This window comes from Hemitrygon akajei, chromosome 22 (assembly GCF_048418815.1).
Source record: "Hemitrygon akajei chromosome 22, sHemAka1.3, whole genome shotgun sequence".
Classification (NCBI taxonomy): Eukaryota; Metazoa; Chordata; class Chondrichthyes; order Myliobatiformes; family Dasyatidae; genus Hemitrygon; species Hemitrygon akajei.
Window position 1 is genome coordinate 42,104,045 of NC_133145.1, and position 17,349 is coordinate 42,121,393.

Sequence of the window (17,349 nt, forward strand, 5' to 3'; positions counted from 1 at the left end):
GTTCTATTAAGAACATGAACTATTTCACTGTTTTGTTCTTACCATAATCATGCCCTTCAATTGCTTCAATAATGGCAATGATAACAAGTACTTATCTTTACGGTAAAGTACTATCATAACAAGTGTCTGCATGATAACAGGCACTTAAGTTGAAATACTGATCTAACTGAAGTGATTTCGACATATATATGCTGGAAAACAGAGCCTAACGCTTTTGATCTTTTCACCCATTAAAGTACGAGGGGAAAGGCTTATTTGACTTTTTATTTAAAATATTTGAAAGTGAACAGGTAAAATAGTTGCAGATTGCAGGCAAGGAACATATTAAGATATCTAATGCCATCAGATTATTCTAATTAATAGAAAAAGAGATCACGAAAAAGTCAGACACAAAGGTGTAGAAATCGATGTGCTTAGCCGTGTTCATTTTAGCTTGAGATGTCTGAACATCAGTTATTTGTGATTTGAACATGACTAGCCACCCTGCTAACTGCCTTTTCCGAAAGCTCCCTTCTGGAAAGTGCTATAGGACTATTAAAACAAAACAACTTCACGCTGTCTAAAAAATTCCTTCCTGCAGGTAGCTAATTTGATCAACCATTCTAGTCATCTTTCCATCCCCATCTCGCAACACAGCAATGCACTGTAGACACTTCCACCTACTTTTTATAATGCTGTTTACTTTGTGAATGCATGCTGGTATTTATCGATTCATGTACATTTTGTTCCATATCCATCCTTTCACCTCGAACTCTATTAGATTTTTTAAATTTATATATAATTCCTTACTTTTTATGTAATTCTTTTTTCTTTATAATTACTGAATGTTGTTTTTGTTGCATCGTCACACCCTGACCAACACTTCACAGCAAGTTCCTAATACATGTAAATGTATATGGAGAATATAAAGTTGATCCTTGATCCTTTACCCCTGATTTCTGGGGTTCATCTCACTTTGGAAATTCAACCGGGCATTTCTGGTCACATACAACACTGGGAAATGATGCAAAAATATGTGAATCATTATGTTGCAGCTTTATCTTAGAAATTCGGACACATGCAACTATTTTCCCTGAGCTCAGGGTTGAGAACCTGTTTCTGAATCAAACCCTCGCCTTCCTGCCTTACTCACCCTCATAGCCCCTTGTCAACCGCAAACACTTTAAACCATTTTTTATAATGTATACCCTCATGGTGCATTTACTTTGTCCACTGTTAGCATCTCTGACACTTTGAAATTTGGTTTGATTTACAATTTCCCAGTCTCAGGCTCTGACTCCTGCACCTCTTCCAGCTCCAGTTGCACTGCAACCCCTGACTTCTGACCAAGGCTCTTGTAATTTCTCTCTAGCTTTACTGCAGCTCTCTGCCGACCACGATTCCGGAATTATTCAGAACTGTTCTACTTGCACAGCACGGAGGAAAATGTGAAGGAAAATGTGTGAGTGCCATTAGATAGCATCCAAACGTGTACCAGTTCACCAGATTACACCCAACCTGCTTCAGAATGCATTACAGTCATATGTAATGCACTTCCTGTTGCAAAGACCATTATGCTAAATGTTTATGTAGCATATCATCAGAGAGAATAGTTTTGTACACTGGTGATCCAGAAAATAATGCAATAACCATTACATCACTCATGAAGCCAGTAAAGGGATATGATAGTATGAGCCTTTAAAAAGCTTTTCGCTGATTTACCTGCTGACCTCAATGATCTAACTGAACTGGTTTTGAATGGAAATTGTAGCTTTGTTATTGCAGCTTTAGTAAAACTAATGATTTGTATTTAATGCCAGGTGTTAAATATAATATTTATAGCAAATTAAATCACAGCCAGGAAATCTGTAAAGTTGGTAGCTAATATCCATTACAAGCCTTATGAGCACCACAGCTACCTTGACTACTCTTCATCTCACCTTGCTTCCTGTAATCACTCTACTCCATCGGCCTAATTCCCCTCCCTGTCTGACTTGCTCGAATGTTAAGATGTTCTGAACAGGTGACTTTGAAGTGTCTTCTTTCATTCCAGTTATGCCTCCACCAGAGGCTCCCAACCTTTCTCCTCCAGGAGCAAACAAGAAAAGAATTCCCCTGTCCTCGCGTTTCAACCCTCCAGCCTCCACATTCCACCAGTGGCTCCATTTCATTCGGAGCTTCAGGAGATCTGGTATGTCACCAAAAATCCTTACAAATTTCTGTAGATGTGCTGCGGAGAGCATTCTGACTGGCTGTATCAGATGCTGGTATGGAGAATCAGAATCAGGTTTAACATCACCGGCATTTGTTTTGCAGCAGCAGTACAGTGCAATACAAAAAAAATTACAAGTTGCAATGAGAACTATATTAAAAATTATATAAACCTTAAAAATATTAAAATATACATTGCAATATATAAAAACTGTAACTTACAATAAGCCATTTATATACTGTATAGATAAATAAAATAAGTAAACTTTATGTTATGTCTCCGTCTAAATGTGCAATGTGCAATTCATAGCAATTTATAATAAATAGTATGTACAACTGGATAGTCAATATAACAGAGAAATACAGCTGTGTCAGCATGAGTTAAGCAGTCTGATGGCCTGGTGGAAGAAGCTGTCCTGGAGTCTGTTGGTCCTGACTTTGGTATGCTGTGGTACCGTTTCCCAGATGGTAGCAACTGTTGAAACAGTTTGTGGTCGGGGTGACTCAGGTCCCCAATGATCCTTCAGGCCCTTTTTACACAGCTGTCTTTGTAAATGTCTTGAATAGCGGGAAGTTCACATCTACAGATGCACTGGGCTGTCCGCACCCTTCTCTGCAGAGTCCTACGATTCAGGGAAGTACAATTCCTATACCAGGCAGTGATGCACACAGTCAGGATGCTCTCATTTGTGCCCCTGTAGAAAGTTCTTAGGATGTGGGGGCCCCATACCAAACATCTTCAACTGTCTGAGGTGAAACAAGCGCTGTTGTACCTTTTGCACTACACAGCCGGTTTGTACAGACCACGTGAGCTCCTCCACAATGTTTATGCCGAGGGACTTAAAGCTGTCACCCTCTCGACCCCAGATCCATTGATGTCAATAGGGGTTAGCCTGTCTCCATTCTTTATGTAGTCCACAACCAGCTCCTTGGTTTTTGCAACACTGAGGGAGAGATTTCCATCTCAGAACACCTGAGATCTGTTTCCCTTCCTCTACCAGTGATGCTTCCCTAACCCGCTTCCATTTTCCTGCTGCCATAACAAGGACAGAGTTCCCCTTGTCCTTACCTACCACACCATGAGCCTCTGCATCCAGCACATCATTCTCCACAACTTCCACCATTATCAATGGGATCCGCTACTAAATACATCATTACCTCCCCCTACCCCCTACTCTTAGCTTTCTGCAGGAATTTTTCTCCCCATCCCAAGTGCTGCACCTGCCCATTCACCGTCTCCCTTACTATTACTCAGGGCCCCGAACAGTCCTTCCAGGTGAGGCAACACTTCACCTACAAGTTTGTTGAGGCCACCTACTGTATCCAGTGCTTCAGTGCAGCCTCCTCTACGTCGGTGAGACCCAAAATAGATCGAGGGGCCACTTTGTCGAGCACCTTTGCTACGTCTACAATATTTCCATGTCCATTCTGACCTGTCAGTCTATGGCTTCCTCTACTGCCACAACGATTAGGTTGGAGGAGCATCACCTCATATTCCATCTGGGTAATGGCATGGACATTGATTTCTCTAACTTCTGGCAATTTATCCCCGCCCCCCTTCATTTCTATTCCCCATCACGGCTCACTCCTTCCCTTCTCTTCACCCGCCTATCACATCCCACTTGTGCCCCTCCTCCTTCCTTTTCTCCCATGGTCCAGCGTCCTCTCCTATCAGATTCCTTCTTCTTCAGCCTTTTACTTTCCCACCTCTCATCTCCCAGATCATCACTTCATCCCACTCCCTCCCCCACCTTCGTCAATCACCTTCGAGCTTGTACTCCTTCCCCTCCCACTGACTTCTTACTCTAGCTTCCACCCCTTCCAGTCCCAATCAAAGGTCTCAGCCCGAATGTTGATTGTTTATTTCTTTCCATAGACGCTGCCTGACCAGCTGATTCCCTCCAGCATTATGTGTGGAGCATCATATCACACATAATATCCACATATAATATGCATTGCTTTCCTTTTCTTTCACTTTTACCTCAACAAAAAAAATTATCAGCTCACTCCGTCCTGCTTTCTGATGTTTCCTAAGCTCTGTTGTTGCTTCTAAGAAGATTTCCTGCAGTTCAGATTGAACTTGTGCTTGTGTTGAACTTGAAGCTGTGCTTGTGTTGCACCCCTACTTGAACAAAGGACATTACATTTGTCTTTTTTTTCCAATCTCCTGGCACCTTGCCTGTACTTTGAGACTGGAAAATTAAAACAAGTCCTTCTGTGACCTCCACCCCCACATCCCTCAGTACAAATTAAGGTTTAATTGCCATACAACCATGAATTCAGCCAAATGATACAGCATTACTTCAGGGCCAAGGTGCAAAACATGGGACCATCGGTCACACACTACACAAGGAACATAGCACATACAGGATACATAAAATAGAAGATATCAGTAAAATACAGTCCAACAACAAAAATATAGTCTAAGACCGAGTCCACGAATATTGCAGAAAGCTGCTGTCGAATACAATGAGCAAACACGAGGAAATCTACAGATGCTGGAAATTCAAACAACAACGCACACAAAATGCTGGTGGAACACTGCAGGCTAGGCAGCATCTATAGGGAGAAGTGCTGTCAACGTTTCGGGCCGAGACCCTTCGTCAGGACTAACCGAAAGGAAAGGTAGTAAGAGATTTGAAAGTAGTGGGGGGAGGGGGAAATGTGAAATGATAGGAGAAGACCGGAGGGGGTGGGATGAAGCTAAGAGCTGGAAAGGTGATTGGCGAAAGTAATACAGAGCTGAAGAAGGGAAAGGATCATGGGACAGGAGGCCTCAGGAGAAAGAAAGGGGGGGGGAGCACCAGAGGGAGATGGAGATCAGGCAAACAACTAAGTATGTCAGGGATGGGGTAAGAAGGGGAGGAGAGGCATTAACAGAAGTTAGAGAAGTCAATGTTCATGCCATCAGGATGGAGGCTACCCAGCCGGTATATAAGGTGTTGTTCCTCCAACCTGAGTTTGGATTCATTTTGACAATAGAGGAGGCCATGGATAGACATATCAGAATGGGGATGGGACGTGGAATTAAAATGTGTGGCCGCTGGGAGATCCTGCTTTTTCTGGCGGACCGAGTGTAGGTGTTCAGCGAAACGGTCTCCCAGTCTGCGTCGGGTCTCACAATATATAAAAGGCCACACCGGGAGCACCAGACGCAGTATACCACACCAGCCGACTCACAGGTGAAGTGTCGCCTCACCTGGAGGGACTGTCTGGGGCCCTGAATGGTGGTGAGGGAGGAAGTGTAAGGGCAGGTGTAGCACTTGTTCCGTTTACAAGGATAAGTGCCAGGAGGGAGATCGGTGGGAAGGGATGGGGGGGGGGGGGGGAACGAGTGGACAAGGGAGTCGCGTAGGGAGTGATCCCTGTGAAAAGCAGAAAGGTGGGGAAGGGAAAAATGTGCTTGGTAGTGGGATCCCGTTGGAGGTGGCAGAAGTTACGGAGAATTATATGTTGGACCTGGAGGCTGGTGGGGTGGTAGGTGAGGAGAAGGGGAACCCTATCCCGTGTGGGGTGGCGGGTGGATGGGGTGAGGGCAGATGTGCGGGAAATGGGAGAGATGCGTTTGAGAGCAGAGTTGATGGTGGACGTCTTTGGCTGAGTGAACACTTGGGGGCAGCACCAACTCCAGCATGGATGCCTCACCACATGCGATGGATATTGTCTCTGGATGTTTCACATCCAGAATTGATCATGCTGTATTTAGAGCACAGTTTTCATAATAAGTGTTATCTCTACCTTCTGCAGATCCTCCTCGGGTTATGACTTACGGATGGTCTGTACATACAAGTGTTGAGACTGACGGGATGGATTTGTCAGTTGTAGTGGGTATCATTCACCTTCTGCTGGGTGGTAATGGGCGATTCCTACATACGTATGCTCTCTTCCCACTCTGACCCATGACTGTCGGGGGCTGGGTCAATCTAAGCAGAGTTGGAAGCAGCCTCATACACCGACTCAGTGACGCCAGCCACTCTTCCCGCAACTCTTTGCTCCACCATCACAGCTGCCTCTGTGATCCTCTCCCACACAATGTTACTATTAATTTCTGACTTGTGAACAGTTTTCAGGAATGGAATTCTATTGTAGCCTGGCGGCTGCCTGCACTGACATCTCGAGAGTGTCCCCCTTTTTTGTAAAGTACCGTCTTAATATTCGAAGAATGCTTTCTGTTTATTTGCAATATTTACTTTCTTTATTACAAGTTATATGTTAAATATTATTGTGCCTACAGAAAACTTCCAGATTTCCCTTTGCCAGTAGTGATTCTCTTCTCATACTCTCTCTCCCTCTGCTTGCCTTATTTTCCTTTCCACTTCCCCTCTCAGCTTTCTTTATTCTACCTAACGCTGAGCGGAGTTAACAACATTCACTTTTTTTTCCTTTCACCATCTTCTTTGTCTCCAACGTCAAGCAGATATTTGAAAAAGAAATCAAACTAAACATTCGTACTTTACCTCTTTGGCATTAATAGTTGACACTTCAGTGATTCCTGCGATCTGGATTCCACCCTTTGAGTCCTCTCGTAGATCTAAGAAGCCAGATAACGGATTCAGTAAATCCCGGATCATCTCATTATAAATCTGTGAAAAAAATGAAATCAATGAGAATATTAGAAGGCCTCAATTTCGATCCTTCAATCTTAACTGAGAGGAGATAAGGTGGTAACAAAATTGGAAAAGTTTGCTCTTTTTTTTGCATTCTTCACCTTCTCAGGAGAATCCTGAATGAGGAGGCATGTAGCTACAAGATTGAGAGCAGTCATTTAGAACTGCAGTGCTCAGGAAATTCTTGCAGATGGTAAATCTTTTTAACCACTCTTAGAGGATTGTGAATATTACACTACTGATGATGCTTAAAGAGAAAGTAGATGTATGTTTGTAAGATCAGGAAACTGAGGATGACAAGGAACTGGCAGAGTAGAAGGAAATGGGTCTGGGGCAGAATCAACAATTTCACTGAACAGCAGGGCAGGCTTGAGGGGGCAAGTAGATGAATCTTGCTCTATTAGTTCTTGAGTTTTCATGTAAGTCAGTGACATCATAAATGTTCTACTCTCAGAAAGTAAGCTCCAGAAATAATGAGGTCAGCACCTAATCTGGAAATTTTTTGTCTGGTGCTCTGCAGGCCAACAAAAAAATGAACTGATTGTGACCTCTGGAGCAAACACATGGATTTGTGTGGTGGGCCCCCTCTGGAGACCCCGCTGCCTCACTCATGTGAATTCTTTGCTACTTGATTTCAAAGAAACTTTAATCAGGGGGGCAGCCAATATGAAATTGAGCACGTCGATGTGGTTCCTCTGATTGCAGCACGAAGCTTTAATAATTGGCAGAAATGCAAATATCCAGCTGAAGCTTTATGAATCATGTTACTTGTTAAAATGCATGAGTGCTGACATTTGTGCTTTTATGCAGTAAAAAGAGAGAAACACTGGCACAGAAATTCTGCAGATGCCGGAAATGCACACACACAAAATGCTGGAGGGACTCAGCAGGTCAGGCAGTATCTATGGAAATGAATAATCAGTTGATGTTTTGGGCCGAGACCCTACATCAGGACTTACTTTGTATGGATTTCATACGCTTTACTATGTTGAAAGCTGCATATGCTTTACTTGGCACTAAATAACTTCTTGCATTACTAATAAAAAGGGGTACTTCCTTCGTTTAGCGTAATGAACGGATCTGGAGGGCATGAACACAATGTTCGACTTAACTACATGTGATTAGTTATATTTATAGACCAGTTAAAGTTTTTGTGCAGGGGTGGGGGTAGCTGCCAGGTACACTTAGAGAATAAAAATTTTAAAATGCTGTTTATATGGAGTTTCTATCTTCTCCCTGTGACTCCGGGTGCTCCAGGTTCCTCCCACAGTCCAAAGACAGAATTAGTCCTGGTAAATTGTTCAGAGATTAGGCTAAGATTAAATTGGGAGTTGTTGGGTAGTACAGCTCAAAGGGCCAGAAAGGCCAATTTCGCACTGTAATTCAATAACTAAACGAATAAATGTGTCAGTGTATCAATATCACTCCAAGGCTCTGAAGGAGAGCTAGTAAGGAATACAAAAGGACCTGGAAAAAAGAGATAATTTGTCTTTCACAGACAGACCTGAAAGATCAAGAAATTGTCAGTTACAAGGAACTGGCACAGAAGAGGAGTTAAGGCCAGCATAGATCAGCCACGATTATACTGAATGGTGGGGCAGGCTTGGGTGCTTAGTAGTCTTTCTCTTCTCCTATTTTCTTACAATCATTCTGGCATGCTTGGGCATTCAACACCAACAACAAAACAACATTTGCAAAGAGAGCAGTGGCTCCCAAGCTTCACAAAGCTCATTGTTAACATAAAGCAACAAAATTGAATGAATGAATGAAATTAATTTATTTCGGTCTGTACAAACATAACAAAAAGCATCATTTACAATGATGGTTTCGTAGGACAAAATTACAACAAAAAACATAGGTATTCTTTAAAACAGACCAAAAGGGTGTATAGGCTGAAGCTGCAGCTTATTACGCCTACCCCTCTGACTTTTACAACAACATATTTGGTGTCAATCATCACATCAAAAACAAAAAAATTCATAATCTTTTAACACAAAATCCAATTCCAAATATCATTTATTTATATTACTCCCATTCATTTTTATATCATGTATTTTATATTTGTTTATTAAATAATTTTTAAATAATTTTTTAAACTTCTTAAGTGTAGTGCATGTTTTTAAATTCTTACTACAACTGTTCCATAGATTCACCCCTCTGGCCAAAATACAACGATTTTTTACATTTGTTCTTATCCTTAGTTTTTGAAATATACATGTTCCTCTCAGATCGTGTTGACTTTCTCTCATTTTAAACAACCTTTGGATACTTTATGGTAGCTGTCCATTTTTTTCTACTTTATACGTCATTTTAAAATCTATGAAATCTCTGAATTTTAAAGTGTTTAGTTGAAGAAATAATGGATTTGTTGGCTCATAATAACTTGTCTTATTTACAATTCGTATAACTTTCTTTTGGAGTAGAAAAATTGAATTCTGTTGAAATCTTTCATAGTAACCAAATTTTTTCACCAATTTATACACTGTACATTTTCTAGTTTAACCATGACAACAACATACATAGATTATTTATTTTCAAAATACTTATTCAATGCAGGAACAGAATAAAGTCCGAATGACTTATCTTTCCTTCAAAATATTGTGCTAAAGGGGAGTGTATGAGGTGGGAGGGACAGAATACACTGTCACACACATGCCAGCACTATATTTTAGCCTTTTTGGCCCTTATCACATTGAAGGCTAAGCAATTAACCGCATTCTGTTAATCGCACAACTATCAAGTTCAGAGGAATAATCCTGGTCATCAACACTGTATTTTACAGCTGCAATCGAAAAATCTGAAATAGGTTGGTTTGAAAGCTAATGATGGACATTATTTTTTAAGCAATTTGCATGACTCAAGGTCATAGAGGCAACATTTTGAACTCATGCTCCTGACATGAAACCAGCTGTGAAGAAATGCATTGAGAATTTATTTGTGTGCTCCTCAGGGATTGAAATCAATTAAAATTACTGACAAGCAGATTAAGAAAGACGTTCTTGTAAGGCCTGATCTCTTCTTTGGCATGGCTCCAAAGGTCATGAATTCATAAAATTACCCTTGTGCAAACTCTCTAAAAATGCAATTTTTTTAATAAAGAGGACAATTGTATGAATTACAGCAGTGCTAGATGTTAATCTACTTTCACAGTTAACTCGATTGTGCAAAGAGAGCAGGATTTTATAATGTCAGCAAAGCTCCCATTGACAAATTGAAATTTGCCGTGTATCAGCTTAGTTTCAAAACCCAGCAGGGATTTTATCACTTGAAGTGAAAACAGACGATGATGATGGTGATCAGAGCAGAGGACTCAGCCATCGATTTTCATTCAGTCCCTTCATTATAATGCCAGTGACAAGATGTCCTCCTGAAAGGTACTAACCATGAGCTGGAGACAGATGACCAGATGGAATGGCCACATTGACTAGATGAATAAATAATTTAAAGTGTTTTAACCCTCATTTTATTGTCAGTAAGCAAGGTCACACAAAGGTTTGCTGTCCACATCTCAGCTCTAACCAAGCCCCGTTGACTGGTCACTCAATACTCTATCTGGTTAAGCAATGCCTCTATTTTAATTCACTTCCTCTCCTAAAATCTCAGTGTGATGTTGGTTATTGTTTACCTCTGTAATCTTATCCTCAGGATATCAGCAATTCTCTTAATTCTGGCCTTCGCACATCACCAAATTTAAACTGCTCCAAAATGTTCCCATTTTGATTCCACTACTCACATGTTGTCATGTTTCGAAATGCCAATGTAGTTAAGGGATACACAGATGCACAAACAGTACCATCCAGGTGAATAAGGTTGTAAGCACAAGTGAACTCAACCACCTACCACCACACACACACAAATAGAAGTATTGCCCCACTGTTTAGGTGTGTCAATCATCAGAATAAACAGAGCTCCAAAAATTTGAACTATTTTCAATCACATTATTCAACTTCTTTCTGACCTAGGCCACCTATGTTGTCACTAGCTTAACTCAACTGGTCACCTACCGTCTTGAAATACTTCAAGTCTGTGAACAGTAGATGTACAATAAATCAATATTTTAGTTAGATAGATACTTCACTGATCCCAAAGGAAATTACAGTGTCACAGTAGCATTAAAAGTGCACAGATATACAAATATTAGAAGAGAACTAAGAAAGAATAAATAATAAGTTACCACAAACAGTCTAACATCACTTCTCCGGCTATAGGTTGACTCATTATAGAGCCTAATGGCTGAGGGGAAGAATAACCTTATATAGCGCTCTTTGGAACAGCACAGTTGTCTCAGTCTATTACTAAAAGTGCTCCTCTGTTCAGCCAAGGTGGCATGCAGAGGGTGAGAAACATTGTCCAGAATTACCAAGATTTTTCATAGGGTCCCTTGTTCTACCACAGCATCCCTTGTGTCCAGTTTGACTCCAATAACGGGGCCAGCTTTTCTAATCAGTGTTGATCCCATTGTCCCAGCACACCACTGAATATGTAGTGTATTTTTAACACTACATAATATTTGCTGCTGATTAACATAACTTTTGAGCTAAAGATTTTAATCCTTGGAGTATGAGACACCAGAAAGAAAAAGTAGAATCACTTTATTAAATTAAGTTGTGCCAAAATGTTGAATTAAAACTGGTCATTGCTCTTTCCTTCTGTAGACCAGTAAGAAAACCATATAATATTACCAATCATCTCAGGGATTTGAATAATTCTTTTCTCCATCTATAACTGAACATTAGACACAGAGTAAAAAACTTGTGGTCTGGGATTGAAGTGTGAAAGATGCAGTATGTCATTGATTACACTGCATTCAAATCTATTCATTGCTTGTCACTGTTTGGATGAAAACAATGAAATCGAGGACAAGTTATTTTTACTATGAATTTGACCTTTAATGTCAACCATTCATACATTCAGATGAAAAAAAAATCTGCATTGTGCTTTGTCCCACACTCTGAGTTCTTCACTTTCCATGTAGCTTCTGCTATTATGGGGAAAGGATATCTCAAAGCCATCATTTATATGTGACTTAGCACAAAAGGACGAAATTTTACAATTACAGTTTTGTGGAGATTATGTGTATGTTGCAATCTGCAAAACACACACACACACAATTGTTGAAAACAGACATACTCAAAACATAAACACGACAAATCCTGCAAATACTGTACTGGAAATCCAAAGCAACACACACAAAATGCTGGAGGAACTCAGCAGGTCAGGCAGCATCTAAGGAAACAAATAAACAGTCGATGTTTCAGGCTGAGACCCTTCTTCAAGACCACAAGACATATATGGCCAGCTATAGGGGAAGGGAAACTCAGAAAACATAGCCTCACAATTATTATTCAAACATTGGCAATGCGTCAATAGTTATAATTAACTATCCATAAGTCTTTATGTAAATGTATTAATAGGGACCCAAATAGTGTGAACAGCTAATTAGCATACCAAGAATAAAGGCGAATGGGGCACATAGTGGAAATATTTGGATTTTGGTCCTTTGAATCTTTTGTTACCTGATAAATTTTGTATCTTCTGATCTAGTCAGGTTAAAGTACCTTTCATCATCAGAGAAACACAAGCATCACAATAATATCTGCTGATTATCTGCACATGGCGATTATATATTAGTCAAGTCAAAGACAAGTTACTGTCTTATACACAAGTGTATACATGCACAGGTGCAATGAAAAACATATCTTCAGCAGCATGATATAAGCAGTTCTTATAAGAAAATCATAAATTATACTCAATTTTAACAATAAAACACAATTAGAACCAAAAATGACCACTTTAGAGCAAGATGGTCAAAGTTGTCACAGTAATGCTAAACTGTATTGCTCAGGGATTTTGCTGGTTAGTTCAGAACCTAATGGTTGAAAGGAAGTAGTTGGCCTAAAATCTGGTGATGTGGGACTTCAGGCATCTTTAAGTATAAAGTTTAAAAGTAGAAATTACAGACTTTATATTATATAGGGAAAGGGATGTATAACTTTAACATTATGGAAAGCTTCTAACTGCATTCCCAGGCACCTTGCTAAAGCAGCAAAGCAATGACACTAATGATATTTACAAAGAAACTCCATCATGTGAATTTAAGCTGAGGGAATGCCATGCAAAAAGGTGTATGATGGAATACATCAAGCATGCACTGAAATCTACACCAAGTGATAAAGGGTTTGTTTTTTTTTCTGAATTGTTCTGAAGATGCTTGTGCTCAAAACATGGCCTAAAGCTCACACTGATACCATTGAAAACAGAGGATGTTTAGCATGTGCGTTAATAAGAACAGCCGTGAAACAAATGTTTGAACTTATAGTTGATTAAAGTTAAATAATTTTCATTGTATTGTAGAACTTTAGAATTGCAAGTTGTGATTTATGTATTTTGGGCTCTAATTAAATAAATAATTGCTCTCTGCAGGGACTGCTGGGCAGAAGCACAATATTCTTTTACTCAGATTTTCAAAGCAGTTTATAAATTGCAGCCAATTCAGGAGATGATGCATGAAATTATACTGAAGGGATGATAAATTTTGATAACAGCAGTAATTAGTACAACCCCAGCAAACATCTTCGCTAAATAGTTTAAGGGCACCTAGAATATGCTGACTAAATTGTATATTTTCTTGTCCTGGACATCAATTTGCTGTTGGATTTTATTTTGGACTATATTTTATTGGAGCAAATGGAGTATATTTTCAGAGACTAACTCAATTTGATCAAAAAGGTTGGAGACACAAGAGACTCAGATGCTGGAACCTTAGCCTCATGAACTGAGGCTGAAGCTGTGGGCCTGCTCTGGGCTTCATGCCTGAGGACTCACTTTCATTCTAAATGCTACTTGCTTACTTTTATTGTTTGCACAATTTGTTTTTTTTCTTTCTCTCTGTGCACAATGGGTGTTTGTTGGTCTTTTTTAAAATCGGTTCTTTTGTGTTTCTTGTTTTGTGGCTGCCTGTAAGGAGATGAATCTCAAGATTGTATAATGTATACATACTTTGATAATAAATTTAATTTGAACAAACGCCAACTTGGAGGAATTCAGTGATACAGGCTGTGACCCAAATGTTGATTTCCCTTCCCCCTTCCATAACATGTTACTGAACCTGTAAAGTTCCTCCATCAGTCTGAAGACAAAATTTCCCTGGTGCCAGTTGGTATAAACCACACATTTTATAGAACCTAATATCTCATTTGCCACTAGATGAGTGCAATGTTGCCTCCAGTGGAATTTGTGGAAAAGCAATAAAGTAATACACTGCTCTTTCATTACTAGATCCTGGATTTGGTTTCAACTTAAGCAAATTTGGTGAAGCTCTTTTTGAAACATAGGCAAGTCCTTCCAAAATCTGTCTGGCCCCTCATTCTTGATGAATTTAGCTCAGATGCAGATCAGAGGGTGCTGGGCAGTACCAGTACCAAGAGCAGTGTCACTTCATGTTCAAAGCCAAGACTTACCACAGCAAAATAAATCCAGTTGCCAATGAAGTAGGAAAAGATATTTCTTTATCAGAATTTGGGGAAGGATGTGTTGTCATTGGAGAGAGTCCAGAGAAGGTTCACATGGATGATTCCAGGAATGAAGGGGTTAACAGTTGAGGTGCATTTGGCAGCTTTGTGCCTGTACTCACTGGAATTTAGAAGAATGCATGGAAATCTAATTGAAATCTACTGAATGTTGAAAGAACCGGATAAGGTGGATGTGGAGACAATATTTCCTAAGGTGAGGGTATTCAGAACTGGAGGGCACAGCCTCAAAATTGAGGGGTGACCTTTTAGAACAGAGAAAAGGAGGGTTTATTTTTAGCCAGAGAGTAGTAAATCTGTGGAATGTTCTACCACAGACTGCAGTGGAAGCCAAGTCCATGTGTATATTTAAGACGTAAGTTGATCTTTTCCCGATCAGTCAAGGCATCAAAGGATATGGCAAGAAGGCAAGTATATGGGGTTGAGCAGAATCCAGAATCAGCCATGATGGAATGGCAGAGCAGACTTGATGGGCTGAATGGCCTAATTCTTCTCCCATGTCTTATGGTCCAATCGTCCATTTATTTCAGATGCATAATAACATCCAGTCAGAGTAGCTGGAAAATATACCTGGTCAAGAGATTGTGTGAGGCAGTGATGCAGCTCTCACAGCTCCAGAACCGTGAGATTAACCCTGACTGTGTGAAATTTTCACACTCTCTCTGTGGCTAAATGGCTTTCCCTGAATGAAGCAGTTTTCACCCACAATCCTCCACTTATTTCCTTATATTTTTTCCAATTTGATTTCCAAGATGGCGGCGCAACGCAGCTTGCAGTGGCCACTCCGGAGCAGATTATCTGTTATTTGTGAAGTGGGGTGCCGTGCGCAATCATAATCAATTGAAAACGGACGTGGGTGCACGGAGGAACATCGGGAAATCGCCAGGAAGACCTTCTCCGTTGCTACTGCTGCTGTGAGGTCCGGGACTCTGCTGGGAAGAACAGGCCCCCAGTCCTCGGGGTCGCGTTGCCGATGGCCGTTGGTAGGGCCGTCTTAATACGCTTGGCAGAGGATGGTGCTCAGAGAAGCTGTGCCGGAGGGGATGGTCGTCGGCTCGGAGGTTCAACGGACTCAGAGTCCGCTGCAGTCTGGTCGCTTTCGGTGTGTGCTGCGTCTGCGAGGCTGAGTCGGGCGGCGCTGTGGAAGTCCATAGCGGGGGTATTCCCTTCTGCCGCCGGCATGGGATGGCGAGTCTGTAGGGACCCTGGGGACTTGTGGAAACTGCGTGGTGATTTCTTTTGAACTTATAGTCCTTTAACATCTTTGGACTATTTTTACTGTGCCCATGGTCTGTTTTTTTTCAATTATGCTATTGTTTGCACTGTTGTAACTATAAGTTGTAACTATGTGGTTTTGTGCAGGTCTTGTAGCTTTAGTTTTTGGTCTTGTTTTGTCTGGTGGATTTGGAGCTCCTTTCCGGGGAACGCGCTAAGACGGTAGCAGGATATTAATACGCAGCAGCCTCTCCGGACTCTGGATTGGGGATTGCTAAACGTTATATGGATTTTCTAGTGTAGTCTGTTTTGTCATATGCTTTTGTGATATCATTCTGGAGGAACGTTGTCTCATTTTTTAACTGCATTGCATTTGTGGTTTCTAAATGACAATAAACTGAATCTGAATCTGAATAATCCATTCTTTTCCTCCTGTGACCATTGTACCCAGATCCAGAAGACATGTTTATTAATTGATGGGGTAGGTAGCTGTTCAGAGAATCAGTGTGATACAATGGGCACAGGAGAGGACATGGATTACAGGTAAATAAGTGGAGGAATGTCATTTATAGGATTGGTCTGGGAGCTGGTATGTATTCAATAGGCTGAATGAGTGGTTTAGGGAAATAAAGATTCTCAATTTGAATGTAACATCCCCACATTTTTCAGTACTCTGCTTGTGTATGCTGTCAGCTGATACTTGCGAGGTCAGTGCTCCAAGTCTCTTTTTAAGATGTCTCCTGGTATGTCAGCTCCTCTTTGTAATCAAAATATCACAGCACAATCTGCCCCATTGATTCATTTGGACATTCAGCCACTTGAGCTCACCAATCGCTTGCCCATCTCACTCCACTGAGAGAACTTGTTAAGACAGCTGCCAATTCCCAAACAGTGTTGTATTCTTAAAACATGTATGAAGGTCAGTATGCCTTTCACTATCACTTTCAGACTATCGATGGTGATCAAATGATCCGTGGCTTCTTTCATATTGAACTTGAGTTTCTGCTTTTTCAGATTCAGTTTCCTCTCAATGCATCTACTCATCACAGCTCCCAGCTTTCAACCATGCCTTTTAGTCCAAAGACCAATAAGCCACCTGCTTAGTCTGTGAGTGGTAAAGACCCATCAAGTACAGCATAGATTGCTCTGGAACTCTGTCAATTCCCACTGACATTCTTTTCTATTTATTTTGACAAAATTGAGCTTTCCAACAAGTTAAACATGAGCATGCCTCATCACAGCAGATGCCAGAAGGCATTCTTTGCATCCAACAAACTGAAGATGATTTATTGCTCTATTCAGATCTGTCAAAATAACTGGGTTTGTTTTCATAGCATAATGGCCCACACTCAGAGCACCACTGAGGTTTCTCAGGTCCAGGCAAAGCTTGCTGCTTCATTTCCCAACATACTGTAGATCAAGCTACATGCTGTGATGATTTTTGTCTTACAGCTTCCCTTGTACCTTGAAGGTACCTGTGAGTTGAACTGCTCACTTTGTGATCTACTACAACAAAATCCTTATCATCCGTCTCCTGACACTTAAACACCAGAGATTCTGCAGATGCTGGAAATCTCGAGCAACACACACCAAAAGCTGGAGGAACTCAGTCCTGATGAAGGGTCACAGCCTGAGTTGTTGACTGTTTATTCATTTCCATAAATGCTGCCTGTCCTGCTAAGCTCCTCTGGCATTTTGTGTGTGTTTCTCCTGACTCTTTGTGTGCCCCATCTTCAGACTGTCTCCAAGCTGGTTTCAGTGTAGGCTTGTACATTGATAGCTCAAGACTCACTGATTTCAATTGCTCT

At 40.8% G+C, this 17,349-nt stretch overlaps 1 protein-coding gene across 1 annotated transcript in view; it reads right to left on the reverse strand.

Moving 5' to 3' along the window:
* Window positions 1-17,349, reverse strand: part of kif19 (kinesin family member 19) — a 204,280-nt gene that overhangs the window by 58,275 nt on the left and 128,656 nt on the right. The window contains exon 6 of the mRNA XM_073026104.1: window positions 6,648-6,773. Coding sequence (XP_072882205.1) covers window positions 6,648-6,773 — 126 coding nt within the window. The remainder of the gene's footprint in view (window positions 1-6,647; window positions 6,774-17,349) is intronic.